Genomic DNA, 14732 nt, shown 5'->3' on the forward strand with positions numbered 1-14732 from the left:
TGTGATTCCTTCCTGTTTTCTGATGGGTGAATTACTTGAGAAAAACTATTATTGTTATTTCTTTCCTTGTTGAAACACTTATAGCATAAACATTTAAATTAGGTGTAATTAAATATTTCCTTATTGTGGAAGCATCAGAGAATCAAATTAGAATTTATGAAATGTCCGTTTTCCTCCTAACCTACCTTTCCTGCTTTCTCCACCCCCCACATTCCACTCATACTACATCAAAATAGTTGAGTTGCAGTCTAGCCTGGAGACAGGGAATAGGCAAGGTAAATTCTTAAATTACCTTTAGTCTGATGATGCTATGATTGAACTATTTCTCATATACAAAGATAGAAGGTTATAAATGTAATGCATCCCTGGCACCTAAGCCCTTTACTGGTCCCTTCTCAAATGCTAAAGTGGGTAATTCTATCTTCACATTTACTTAATGTTGACCTACTGAGTAACTGATGAAGAGTTAAGGCAATCTTAAAAAAACCTGTTTAATATGTACTGCTTAAGTATTAACCCTATATTTTAGAACCACAAACTGCCTTGGCAGAAGTAACATATCTCAAACAGAAAGAAACATTTTGTAACATGAAAGAGGTGAGAAAAAATAGAGAAGGATATAGAACAAAATGCTTTATATCATGTCTGTACTCTCATACTCTTCTACATAAGCAAACTAAGGTACTGCCTCATGGAAAAATTAATACAAAATTGGAAATGTGATAAAATAAGGAAATCCTAAGTATTCTATAGAACTAGAACAAAACACAGAACAAAATTTCTTAAATAGCATTTATGTTCTCTTTAAAAGCCTACTGAGTATATACTAATAGGTATCCCTCTAAATTATTAAAGAAGCATTACCACGAAAATTGCATACATATTTTTTATAGGAGAAGAAATATTAAATTAGAACCTGAATTTTTCTTTATTTTTTTTTACAGAGTACAGGACTGCTATAAAACGACTAACATTGCCCAAAATAAGGCCTATGAAATTCTCCCACCAGCCGCTGTGACATCCCCAAAATTGCTGTTAGAACATATAAAAGTGTCCATTACAAAGCAAAGCTATACCTCTATTCCTTCATAAAAGATTTAAGCTAAAGAAAAACAGAAAATCCAACAGCTGAAGAAAACATCAGGCTATTTATAAGTCTTCTCCCAGTCCCCCAGACACATTCACATGGGGGCTGTAAACAGCTAACTAAAATATCTTCAAGGCTTTCAGATCCCCACCCACTGACACAAGTAGAACTGTACCCACAGTGAAACTAGACTTTAGCTTCCTTTACCAAGTATGTGCCTGCGATAGTAAACTGGAGTAAATCTAACAGTAATAAACAATGTTTTAAAGATTAAAATTATACCTTTTTCTCCAACAAATGGTAAAGACCATGTGAAGACATCCATAAAATTGGGCAACCAGTAAGGATGTGGAGAACAGTTAAACTGTCGAATATTCATCACATTATTTTCATACTTTAATACAGCAGCTGCAAGATAAGTTTGAATGTCAATGTAACAATTTGTCTTTAGCTCCAGAAGTCTAAAACACATAAAAGCAGAAAAATATCTTTTTAATAGGGTGGAGAATCAAGGGATCAGTAGAATGAGGGCTAGTAGAGGGAGGTAAGTACTAATTTTTAATAATGAAACACTTTTTGTTTTTTAACACACTTTTATGTAGAGCATAGTCAGATCTTGTATTACTAATAAAACTTCCAGGTTCTTTCTAAAATGTTTGTTTTACTTCATAATCCAATGATAAATACGCAATTTTACTAAATCCAAAATTGTGAAAACTCCATTTTTAGAGGAAACACAGAATGGCAATGAACAATTTTCTAGGTTTAAAAGTTCATGTAAGTTAGAGAAATTTAACAGGGCCTTTTTAGTTGCAGGCAACCTGAAAAGGATAGCTGAATGGTAATAAAGAAAAACAAAACAAAAAAAGCCCCAGTGTGAAACATTTATAAATGTATGAATATATTTATTTCATTTAATATGGGAAATCGAGTGAAGTACTATAAAGAAATATTTTACTTCATTTAGGGAAAAAATCCATTAAAATAGCAAAAAAAGAGAGTATATAATAGCCAAATAAGCCAGAAGATAACATACTCATCTCAATTCTAGGTATTTTTTTAATGTTTCAATATGTTGATATAACTAATATCTTAAATTCATTGATGTAAGTTTCAGTCACTGATTATATTATTTTTAGGAACACTGGGTTAGATGGGCTAGATTCTAATCTAAGTTATGGTATACACTAGCTTCCAAATGCTTAGTAAATTATTTACCTAATCTGTTTCTCATTTATAAAAAGGACTAATATGTCCACCCTGCCTACCTCGGAAGTCTAAGTTCAGAGAATATATTTCACATGACAGTACATAAAAGTATAAAATGCTCTGCAGATATTATAGTAATTATGTGGTTACATTTTTTTTTTTCATTTTAATAAAAAGTGTCAAAATACAGATGTTAAATTCCAAGATTTGAGCTTCTGGCTGATATAGAATCACAAGTAATATTGTTTGTTTCTCTTATGAAATTCCCATGAAATAAAAGTATTTTAAATTTAGCCTCAGAAATTAAAGGCTTGATACTAAGCTTTCAGCATTAAAAAGAGAATCTAGAAAATTGTCTTACATATAGGATGAAACATTATAAACGTACCATACCACATGAGCACTCAAATCATTAACACTATGTACAGACTCAGAACTACCAACAGACAAGATTTGATTTTGACAAGACAGATTCAATGGTTTGAGTTTCTTTTCTCAGTACTAAGAAAATTGATCCTTTAACCTCCTGAGTCAAACTAGCAAAGGACAACAGTAAGGCAGCAGTCAACTGAGCACTGAACACTAGCTTTGTTAATACTGACAAGGGGAAGTCACAGTTGAGAAATGAGAATAGTAGTAGAAAGTTAAATGTAGGACTTGATTCTGTTCTTGAGAATGTAGTCAAAACTTAAGATACGTTTCTCCTCAAAAATGAAGGCACGTTTCATTAATTTTTAAATTTATAAACCAAAATATAATTTTAAATATTTTAGCATTGGCATAATCATTAAAGGCTGCATTAATCCTAGCTTCTAATGATTAGCAACTCAGTTAACGTCAACGGTTTGGCTGTTTTGGTAATTAACATAGTATTAAGTTCTTGCAGCACATTCTGTATCAAAGTTATTATATAGCATGGTACTGCTTGACCTCTGGCAAATGTTTTAATCTTTTAACCTCCAATCATCCAAAGAACTCTTACTCTCCTCATCTTTTGAATTCCTACCAAGACCCATATTTAACAATGACCTCATTATCTCTCTAAAGTCTGTTCTTTCTTCCTGGCACATCCACTCCAGTCTGACCCTTCAAACTATGACATAGTCAACTGAATTCCAGACACATCAAGACAGAATAGGAGCTGACTTCCTAATATCCTCTCCTAAAAATGTGAACTATATAAACATACCCAAGCTCACCTTCGATGACCTTGGCACACAACTCGATTAAAATCTTTTGATATCATCTGTCAATAAGCTATGTTCGAAGTTAAATGAAACCCAATTATACACAGATCAAATTTGGAGGGTAGGAGGGGGAATGGAAACCAATGGAACAGAAGGTAAAGGAAAAAAAATGTAAGAAAAAAGGAAGGAAGAACACTAAAAAGAAAGGGAAGGGAAGAATGCATTCATGAAAGGAGGTAAGAGCAAATTAATCAAAGAAGGCTCAACTACAAATCTTCATGGGGCAGTGATAAGACTGTAAGGTAAAAAGTAGGAAATAAGAAAGGGAAAGAGAACCTAGATAGTGAACATAAAACAAGAAACAACTGTACAGTATAAACACATAAAATGGTCAAAGCAGCAGCAGTAGCTTTACGTAAACAAGAAAACATTCTCTTGCTTATAAGAGGAAAGAGTTAAGAAAGGGGAGTTTGAGAAAATCATGTTTGGTTTTGCTTGACTTTTACAAGACAGCTTTTGTGAGTGACAAGTTGTAGAATGGTTACATATGACTTAAGTTTTACATTTTGGATTTTTATTTCTTGTTCTCTCCCCTCCCTTACATCTTAAGACTTTTTTTGTAAGGAGATTTGGATAGTTATAAATTCATACAATGCCCCTTTTCTATTATAATTTCAAAATTAAGTCAATTAAAATGCTAAGTTGTTCAACAATTTTTTTATCAACAACATCTTACCTTTATTATTGTAGACATCTAAGTAATTAGGTGCCGAAAAAATTGTTATTAATGAAGGGAACCCTGTAGTTTGACTTTTTCTGTACATTCTATAGCTGCAAAACAAATAGCTTAATATGCATCGTAAAGCATCAATCATTGTTACTAAGTTTGATTTGTACATAAGGTGTTAATTTGGGTCAGGGAAACAGAAATCTTACCCTGCATCTTGAGCTTCATGAGCTCTAATAATCGATAACAAATTATTGTTTTGCAAAAATTCACACACTGCTGGGTAGCTGTGGGGGGAAAAGAGTGAATTAAGTAAAGTAATGGTTTTCCATATGAAGCATATTCTATTTTAACAACTAAAATGTGATTAATCTTGGATAGTTTTCCTTACTTATAAAAATAAGAACATCCTCGAACTGTATTGTGACTAAAATGTTCCTGTGATTTTTCATTTCCAAAATCTTCAGAAGGATCGGACCATAACAAGTCACACATTGGTCCAAATGCAGGTGGCTCTTTGAATCTATCTAACTGTGAAAGAAAAGAAACAACAGAAGTAACTTGTCAAAAAGTGAGAATAGAATGGACATAGGAAGATGGTAACAACTTTCAATGCTGTCCATACTACATTGTTTTGAATGGTTAGAAGATATTTCCTTAAAATATCAGTATATTAATTTTTACCATACTTAATTTGGCAGTGAAGAGTAGTTTGAAGCACCTATTCTCTACCCATCAAAGTACTACATATAGGAATCAACATTGAAACTAAAATATGTACTTACTCTCCTAATATCATCAAGTGTGTGGATTTCTGGTGAAAGTCCACCATGAACACAAAGAAATTGTTGGTTTAAAAGTGCAGCAAGAGGCAGGCTATCAAAAGCTTCCATACAAGCTTCATAGACTCTTTCTGAATATTTAATTTTACCTAGAAAAAGAAAAATTAAATTGAAAATTATATTATTACTTGATCTTATTTAACTATTAAAACAAAGGCAAGAAAACTACAGACACAGAAAAAAGCCAGTGGTGGCCAGAAGTTGAGAGTGGGTGAGGGGTGACTATAAAAAGGCAGCAAGAGGAATTTAGGAAATGACAAAACCTTTCTGTATCATGACTGTGGTGATGGGCAGGCAGCTTTATGCATTAACCATTCTGAGATATCAGAATTAAACGCCATAAAGAGTGAATTTTACTGTAAACAATTTTTAAAGAGGCAAGCATCTTGCTCTAGAAAAATCAACAAAGATAAGCAATGTTATTGGTCTTTTCTTTAATCCTAGTCCAAAGATACGTTTATTGATTTTAGAGAGAGAGGAAAGGAGGGAAGGAGGGAGAGAAGGAAGGGGGGTAAGAGAGAAAAAAAAGAGTAACATTGACTGGTTGCCTCCCATACACGCCCTGACCAGGGATGGACCCTCAACCTAGGTATGTGCCCGGACCGAGGATGGAACTCGCAACATTTTGGTGTATGGGACAATGTTCCAATCAACTGAACCACCCAGCCAGGGCTTTTATTGGTCCTATGAAGACAAAATATTTGTTCTTTTAAATGTATTTTGGGTGTGTAGCAGATAGTCATAAGATACTACTAAAAATAAGTCAAATCTCTAAAAACAGTGCAACCCTGCCTTGGCTAGTGTGGCTCAGTTGGTTAGAATGTCATCTGGTACACCAAAAGATTGAGGGTTTGATTCCTGATCAGGGAACATACCTGAGTTGTGGGTTCGATACCTGGCTGGGGCATGTATAGGAGGCAGCTGATTGACATTTCTCTCTCATGTTGATGTTTCTCTCTCTCTCTCTAAAATCAATAAACACATTTAAAAAAATTTAAAACCGGCTCAATTCTTCAAAGTAAGGCAAAATTAAAACTATAAAGTTAAAATATTTTTAATACTTTATTTTATTCTAAGAGTCAGTGACTACTTTATTGTTACAAGCAAGACTACTTCTATATCATCATAATACACCTCAAGGTCCATCCAATTAAAAAAATATTATTCATTAAGTTGGAGAAGCAGAGGGAGTCTACAATGCATACTTAAAATGGGCAGTGATGCCAGAAGCCAATATAACACAAGACAAAACTCCACCAAATCAAACTTGTCATTTACTTTTAAGGAGATACCATATATATTCCTTTACTACTTTATACCTTTAATTCCTGGATATTTTGTTTTTGGTAGGATTTTGGTGGGTGGTTTGTTAATTATCTAAGGGGGAAAAACCCTTAGTTCCTATTTTCCTCTTTAATACTGTAACATTCAAATATAAGTACCTCTATATCCAGCAACCAGAGGTTCTAAACTGATAGTCTGCTATGGCAGACCTGTTTTCCAGCACTGTGGTTCAATAAAAATTTTAATTTGATTGCTTTTATGTCAAGCACATACATTCCAGGTTCATCTTGCATTCACTTAGGTTACCTGCCTGATTCTGGAAGTTATGTGAGTTTGCCACGTCCACAATTACCCATCACTATATTTTTCTACTTTTATTGGAAGTCTCTACTAATATGATCCTTATTGGATCATGTTTTGAGTCTCAATAATTCTGAAATTACCTATTTTTAAAACTTAACTCTAACACTTAATTATTAATTTAACAAGCACACAACTATGAGGTGTGAAAAACAGCCAAACACTGCTCTATATCATGTGGTTGTTTATAGCTATTTGATTATCATTGCTGTAATAATTTAAGAGAGAAATGGATACACCTTATAGGCTAAGAATTTCAATTCATTAATAGCATGTTTCAAACAATTGGCAGTGATAAGAGAATGAATAATTTTGTTACGAAACTTCATGGGCCCTGGCCAGGTGGCTCAGTTGGTTGGTGCATCATCAGTGTACCAAAAGGTTGTGGGTTTGATCCCTGCTTGGGGCATATACGGAAGGCAATGGATTGATGTTTCTCTCTCACATCAATATTTCTCCCCCTCCAGCCCCAGAATCAATAAACATATGCTTGGGTGAGGATTAAAAAAAGCCTTCATGGTAATGCCTCAATATGGGGGTACAAAAATCTCCAATGAGACAATGGGTTTGTTTGTTTTTTTTTTTTTTGCTTTTACCCTTCTTGTTGACATTACTATATATAAGTAACTATATGTAAAATTCAAACTGTTCTTAAGGTCCTGGCCAGTGTGGCGGAGATGGTTGCAGCACTGTCCTGTACACCAAAAGGCTAGAGGTTTGATTCCCAGTCAGGGCTGATACCTAGGTTGCAGTTTTAATCCCCAGTCGGGGTGCACATGGAAGGCAACCATGCGATGTTTCTCCCTCACACAGATGTTTTTCTCTCTCTCTCATATCAATAAACACTTAAAAAATTTAAAACAAACTGTTCTTTAAAATTCCATTAAACACTAGAGAGTTCTTGACAATCCTCAATTCTTTACATGTTTGCACATAAAATCTGTTCTTACATGTTACACTGTAAAATCTTCAAACTCTTACTACCCATGTCACTCTAAAAGAATACTGAGGAAGTGAAACTACTTCTGATGGCAGTACTCACATTCCTGTTTAAAGGTAAAATATTCCGTAAGGTGTCTGCATTCATGATTGCCTCTCAGAAGAAATAATGTGCTTGGGTATAGAATCTTCAGGACCCATAAATATAAGACACACTGCAAAAGAAAATGTTTCCAGTGAATTTATCTTATATTTTTGTTTAACTTAGTTGCTCAATCTTTGCTTCTTTTCTGCTAATGCTATTGCCTTATAATCTCTATTACTCATTATTATCTTTCTTCTTTGTCCTTAACTAAAATAGAAGCTCATGAAACAAGGACATTGTCATCTTATTCCCTTCTTATTCTCCACTAGAAAAGTATCTAGCAAACAATATAAGAGCAGTAAATATTTGTTGAATGAAATAATCTATTTAACTACTTTAGATTTACAGACTACTTGCCGTAAAAACAATTAGCAGATTGGTAACCTCCTTAGGTAGATCAATAAATAATAATGTAAGAAATAATAGCAGCTAACTTTTATTAAATAATTACAATGTGTAAAACACTATTAAATCAATCCCTCTCATTTATTCCTCCAGCCCTATGAAGTATGTAACATTATCTCCCTTTTACAAATGAGGAAACTAAAGCAAAGAGTTTAAGTAACTTGTCCAAAATCATAAAACTTGTAAGTAATGGAGATAGGATTCTGAGACTTTGATCTCAAGCATTAGAGATGCTGCCTAATGAAGGAAATAGCTATGTTTTATGTTTATTTTGTAATAAACAAATGTTTTTCTCTAAATAGATTTAACATAAGATACAGTCACATTTTACCTAATTGGTTAAAAAAAGGAAGGACCATTTCATATGGAAATAAGCTTGGTTTATATAATCATACATAAGAAAAAAATACAAACTTTATATTTAACAAGTTAAGGTACACTGAAATGTGTAACTATTCACACCTTCATTTTATTCACAGGGGAAAAAAGTAATTAAACCAGGAAAATACTTATTAAAAATACTTATTAATGGACTACTTGTCCTTATTTTGATTCTTGCTATTTTCCTTTCATAACAGTAAAGCAAAGAGCTACAAAACAGTCTAATATAAGGACATACACACCAACATGTTCAGTTACCAACTAAGCTTTCTAAAATTGTTTACTGCTTTTGTCAAAGTCCCCAGTCTTTTTGTTAATAACTATTTTCTGGTTGGTTTTTTTTTTTTTTTTTGAAGCCACGAGGGAAGGTTGAGGGGCCTAATGATGAAACTATGAACGGAAGGAAGCACTCGGGATAATAAAATTCCGAAGCAAATTTCAGTGGATAGAGCACTCAACTCCCTTCCCCACTAGGTGTCCTAGCATACTTCAAAGAAGGTTGACAAAAACACTGAAGAAGATATAAACAATAATAACCAGCATGAAAATTCACCAAGTAAATCTTCAATATTTACCAGGAGAAGTGGGTTAAGAGCACAGGCTTAGAGTCAGACTGCCTGGCTGCACCAATTACTAACACTTGTGACCTTGGGCAAGTTTACTTAACCTTTCCAAGCCTTGGATTCCTCATCTCTAAAATGGATAAAATAACAGTACTTACCTCATAATGTTGTCGTGAGGATTAAATTAATCAATGTGTGTTAAGTGCTTAGAACATGCAGGAACATAATAAATACTCGACACGAATATCGATTGGTAGAGCTTTTACCCAGTAATTTTACCTCTAGGAATCTGTCCTATAGAAATAATTGGGCAAGTATGCAAAGATGCATAAATAACAGGGCTTAATGAAGCATCATTTGAAATGACAAAAAACTGCAAACACCTTAAGTGTCTAAACACAGGAATTGATTAAATCAATTGTGGTTTGTTTATTCAATGGAATACAATGCAGCTATTGAAAATATTAAAAATGCTATAAATTTATATTTACTGACCTGGAATACATCTCAGTAGAAGGATGTAAGAAAAAAAGCTAGTTACAGAAAAATATTAGAAAATGGTCTCATTTTCATTTAAGAAAAATAGAGTACATAAACATCAAATTATGTTATTTGCCTGCAATATATATATAATCTTGTATACCAATTTAAAAAATTTAAAAAAGAAATGATATTAGAAAATATAAGCTGTTCTATATTTACCTGATTTTATTTATATAATTTGAAAAGTATAAGAAGAAAAAACACCATCTACCAGTAAGTGAAAATCAACAGGTCATTTTAATGCCTCTTAAGTTTTTAAAAACAAGTAATTTCAGAATACGCAAAGATTCCACATGATATACTACCATCTTAAAAGCTACAGAAAGAGGGATAGAAGCACTAGGGTTTAAGCAATAAAAGCATTGTAATGTGCTTTATTTAATCAGAGAAAATTCAATTAATCTTTTTTCACACAGGTTAATATCTTTAGGGGTAAGAGAGATGAATAGCACTAAGCCCTTAGGGCCACTAGATAATAGGGCAATACAGACCCCTCAGTTTACTTATAATTTCCACTGGGAAAAATGGCAATTATATCAACAGAGTAATACAGGGATAATTAATGGAATAGTTTGAATAACAGAAGAGGAATAAATAATAACTACCAGAAAACTTCAAAAAATGCAGAGGTATTAAAAAGAACCCAATACAGGTACTTTAAGGAACTTATTCACTAGGAATTAATGGAAATCATCTATGATAACACTTAAAAGCAAATCAAATGACAGTATATGATTATTACCTCTATACTAAAATAACCTCTGTCCACATAATCACCAAGAAAAAGGTATCGTGTATTAGCAGGTGATCCTCCTACTTCAAAAAGTTTCATCAGATCAAAAAATTGGCCATGGATGTCACCACACACTGAAACAAGAAGATTATGAGATATGAAAGAAAAACTCTGAAATAACAAACTTTACTTAAATTCTAATTTCTTTTAAATAAGAGATAGTGTAAATTCTATCAAGAAATGTCTGAGAAGGAAGTCATCTATGAAGATTCATGATAGGGATGATGTGTACCCAAGTGTTCCTATGCTCAAGATCTAAAAGAAAATGTAACAAGTAATGAAACTTAGACGTAACAAAATTTTCATCTAAATTTATAAAGCTCCTCTTTAGAAAACCAAGCACGTGTGTCTTAGGATGACAAAATTATAATAGTGGCAGCAAAAACTCCAATCTAACTGAATACTTTCTATTGACTTCTAAATAACTATCTTTGGTATCTAATATGACATTTAGGTATTTCCCTCTAATGACTGAAACCAAAGTAATTATCTGTTGAATCAAACTGAATTATGGCCAACACAACTAATGAAACCTTCAAAATAACATATTAGACTAGCTTCAGTGCTCAAATTACTTAGGATCATGTTTATTCACTAAAAACAGGAAGAAACTATAAAAAATTAACAGAAGTAATTTAAAAATTCAAGATAATGTCCATGTAATACTAATTGGGAATATGATTATGATTAAAGAGGAAACAGCTTTATATCCAGGCAACTAAATAATAATGTAATAAAGAAATAATATCCAAAATATAAATAAATTACCTGTAATTGGAGCCTCTACTTCTATCATGGTCTTCTCTCTCCGAAGGATGGCAGCACCCTCATTGATAATTCTAAGTGCAATTTCTTCATCTACCCGACCTTCTTTTACTAAGTGGTTCTTCAGAACATCAACCCTAGGTATCCCATCCATATCAAATACTTCTTCAGATGTCAAGCGATGTGTTGGGGGAAAAGGGACAGCTGCAATTGTTTTAATTAAGAAAAAATAAATCACTATGTATTATATTATTATATGCTAACATAAAATTAATCAGTGGATCTAGGTAAATAAGAGTAAAAAATAAGCTGTTTTTTGTTTCATCTTCATTTATTGGATGGACATGTTAACTTTTTGAAAGACTTTTTTAAAAAAATGAATAATTAAATTATACTTCTTTTTGTTAATCTGTGCATCATTTTCTTTGTGGAGAATTACTAGAGAAATGAATTGTCTCATAAAATTAAAAGTTCTTTCAGGATAACTAAAGCTTTTTTCTTTAAGCCAAAACTTTTTTGGCAGAACTCTCACACCATATCATACATTCTTCACCTTACAATTAATATAACTCAATACCATGTAAGCCTGAATAGAAAGACATCCCAAATATAAGGCAGTCCACCATGTTCCTAATAAGAGTATCAAAAACAATGTTTTCTGACCCTGGCTGGTGTGGTTCAGGGATTGAGCACTGGCCTGCGAACCAAAGGGGCGCTGGTTCGATTCCCAGTCAGGGACACATGCCTGGGTTGCTTTAGGTTTGTGGGATGCTGCCCAACCACTGAGCCACAATAGTCAAGGCAAAGGTCTGTTTTTAAAGGTATCTAGCACAATTTGAGGTCATATATCTAGCAAAAATTACCATATACCTGTTAAATTTATTTGATTCCGGTTTTACTGAATCCAGCAAGTAACCTCTTTATGCATTTAAAATCACTGAAGTTATTTTAGGCTCTTTACCAAGCACTACTTTGTTTTTCAAAATAAAGAGGGAAAGAGAGAAATTTACAGTAAGAGTCTACATAAAGACATAAACCTAAAAGAAAGTGTCAACTAACCCCCCCCCCAAAAAAAGACATAAACCTAAGGCAGTTCCCTCTTTTCTGAAATCAAAGGGGTTTTTTTAGACAATTCATTTTATATTCAGGCATACAGTACAATATATAGCATTTTTTTTGATGTTTCTGGGTCAGCATTGTGATTAGCAATATTATATAGAAGACTGGAATTGTATAGAAACAATTGCTTCTTCACATTTCGTAACTTAAAGTAACTGAAAACAGGGGGCTGGGTTAGAATTATATCAATTACCTAAGGAAGAATAAATAAGCACATCCTCATACAAGGGAAAAAAAATTAGAAAGAACTCAATCCTTAAAAGTGCAAATGAGGAGAGATCCAACATGGCAGAGGAATAAGTGGAAGCTACACTAGCCTCCTCCCAGGACCAAACTGGAATTAAAACTAAATTGTAGAAAAATCATCCTAAATAACCAACTGAACACTAGCTGCAGAGAAGCTTTATAGCCACGGACAGATGGAAAAAAACACTTCACCACAATCTGACTGGTAGGGTGTGCAGAGGAGGCGTGAAACGACTGGCCAGGCCACACAGGTGGCAGCTGTATTTCCAAAGGGATATTTCAGCAGCCGGGGAGCTCCCCTTGAGAACTGTAGGGCCTAAACCCCAAGCTGGGCACCCCAGCCTACAGCACCAGAACCAGAGAACCCAGATAATATCCAGCTGTGAAGAGCAGCAAGGTTTCTGCCTTCCAGGGAGAGAGGGCTGGAGACTTAGAGAGCCTCTTAAGGGGCCAATGATCAAAATTTGCAGACACTTATTTTGGGCTCCAGCAGAGGGAGGGCAGAGTGCACTAGAGATACTTGAGGAGAGTCTGGGGTTGGTGGTTCTGGGGAGAGAATGAAGAACAGCCACCAGGATCCCTATCCGGAGTTACTCCGCATACTGCAGGAAGCATCTTTCTTAGGCAGAGCATTCCCCTCTTAAATGCATCAGCCTGAGGGCAAGCAATAGGCCCACCCCTAAGAGTTTAAGCAGGGCTGCTGATTACAGCTTGAGATCATAACACCAATTAGTTTAACATCTAAGGCAGAGACCTCTGGGAGCTCTATGAGACTTCAGCTGATCCTCACCAGGGCCCTGTGCTAATAAAAGGCAGCTGTGATGTGCAGCCCGTTCCTTCTGCATACAAACAGGCCCAGCAGAGGGAGTTGCACACTGCAGACTGCTGAAAGCTCCAAACAGGTTGACTAGAGCTAGTCAAAAGCAGCGTTTAACAAATCAGCCTACACCAGAGACTTTGCAGATCTACCCAAAACATAGAAACAAATACAAAGCAGCAGCCAAAATGAGAAGACAAAGAAACAGACCCCAAATGAAAGAACAAGAGAATTCTCCAGAAGAGCTAGATGAAATGGAGGCAGGCAACTTATCGGATAGAGAGTTTAGAGTAATGATTACAAGAATACTGAACAGCATGAAAAAAAGACACAGAAACCATTAAAAAGGATCAACCAGAAATAAAGAATGCAAGATCTGAAATAAATATAATAGACCGGAAGGAATAAACAGTAGGTTAGATGAAGCAGAGGATCACATCAATGATTTGGAAGACAACATAGAAAAAACACACCCAGGCAGAGCAGCAAAAAGAAAAAAGAAATTTAAAAAATGAGGAGAGCTTAAGAAACATTTTGGACAATGTGAAGCATAACAACATCTGCATCACGGGAATACCAGAAGGAGTTGAGACTGAGCAAGGGATCAAGAACCTATTTGAAGAAATAATGACCGAAAACTTCCCTGATTTGGTGAAGGAAAAAGTCACACAAGTCCAGGAACCTCAGAGAGACCCAAACAGGTTGTATCCAAAGAGGCCTACACCAAGACATATCATAATTAAAATGACAAAGCTTAAAGACAAGGAGAGAACCCTAAAATCCGCAAGAGAAAAAGCCAGGCAGTAACCCACAACAGAGCACTGATAAGACTGTTATCTGATTTTTCAATAGAAACATTTCAGGTCAGAAAGGAGTGGTATGAAATACTCAAACTGGTGAAAAGCAAGGACCTATAACCAAGGCTACTTTACCAAGCAAGGTTATCATTTAAAAGTGAAGGAGAAATAAGGAGCTTTACAGACAAGAAAAAGCTAAAGGAGCTTGTTAACCATAAACCAGTACTGCAACCAAAGTTAAAGGGCTTGCTTTAAGAAGAAGAAACAAATAAGCAGAGGAAAATAGTCTAACAATAAAGTGGCACTAAATCTGTATCAATAATCATCTTAAATGTAAATGGCTAAAATGCTCCAATCAAAACACACAGGGTGGCTGAATGGATAAGAAAACAAGACCCATTATCTATGCTGCCTCCAAGAGACCCTTCTCAGATCAAAGATACACAGACTAAAAGGGATGGGCCCTGGCTGGTGTAGCTCAGTGGATTGACAGCAGGCCTGTGAACCAAAGTGTTGCTGGTTC

At 34.5% G+C, this 14732-nt stretch overlaps 1 protein-coding gene across 7 annotated transcripts in view; it reads right to left on the bottom strand.

The window, feature by feature from the left end:
- PPP3CB (protein phosphatase 3 catalytic subunit beta) overlaps positions 1-14732 on the bottom strand; it is a 51254-nt gene that overhangs the window by 21477 nt on the left and 15045 nt on the right. For all 7 annotated transcript variants that reach the window (XM_053922183.1, XM_053922185.2, XM_053922187.2 and 4 more), the window contains exons 2-9: positions 11234-11434; positions 10415-10539; positions 7739-7850; positions 4996-5141; positions 4602-4741; positions 4420-4497; positions 4220-4314; positions 1370-1495 (exon numbers count right to left, since the gene is read on the bottom strand). In XM_053922183.1, coding sequence (XP_053778158.1) covers positions 1370-1495; positions 4220-4314; positions 4420-4497; positions 4602-4741; positions 4996-5141; positions 7739-7850; positions 10415-10539; positions 11234-11434 — 1023 coding nt within the window. The remainder of the gene's footprint in view (positions 1-1369; positions 1496-4219; positions 4315-4419; positions 4498-4601; positions 4742-4995; positions 5142-7738; positions 7851-10414; positions 10540-11233; positions 11435-14732) is intronic.

This window comes from Desmodus rotundus, chromosome 4, assembly GCF_022682495.2.
Source record: "Desmodus rotundus isolate HL8 chromosome 4, HLdesRot8A.1, whole genome shotgun sequence".
Lineage (NCBI taxonomy): Eukaryota > Metazoa > Chordata > Mammalia > Chiroptera > Phyllostomidae > Desmodus > Desmodus rotundus.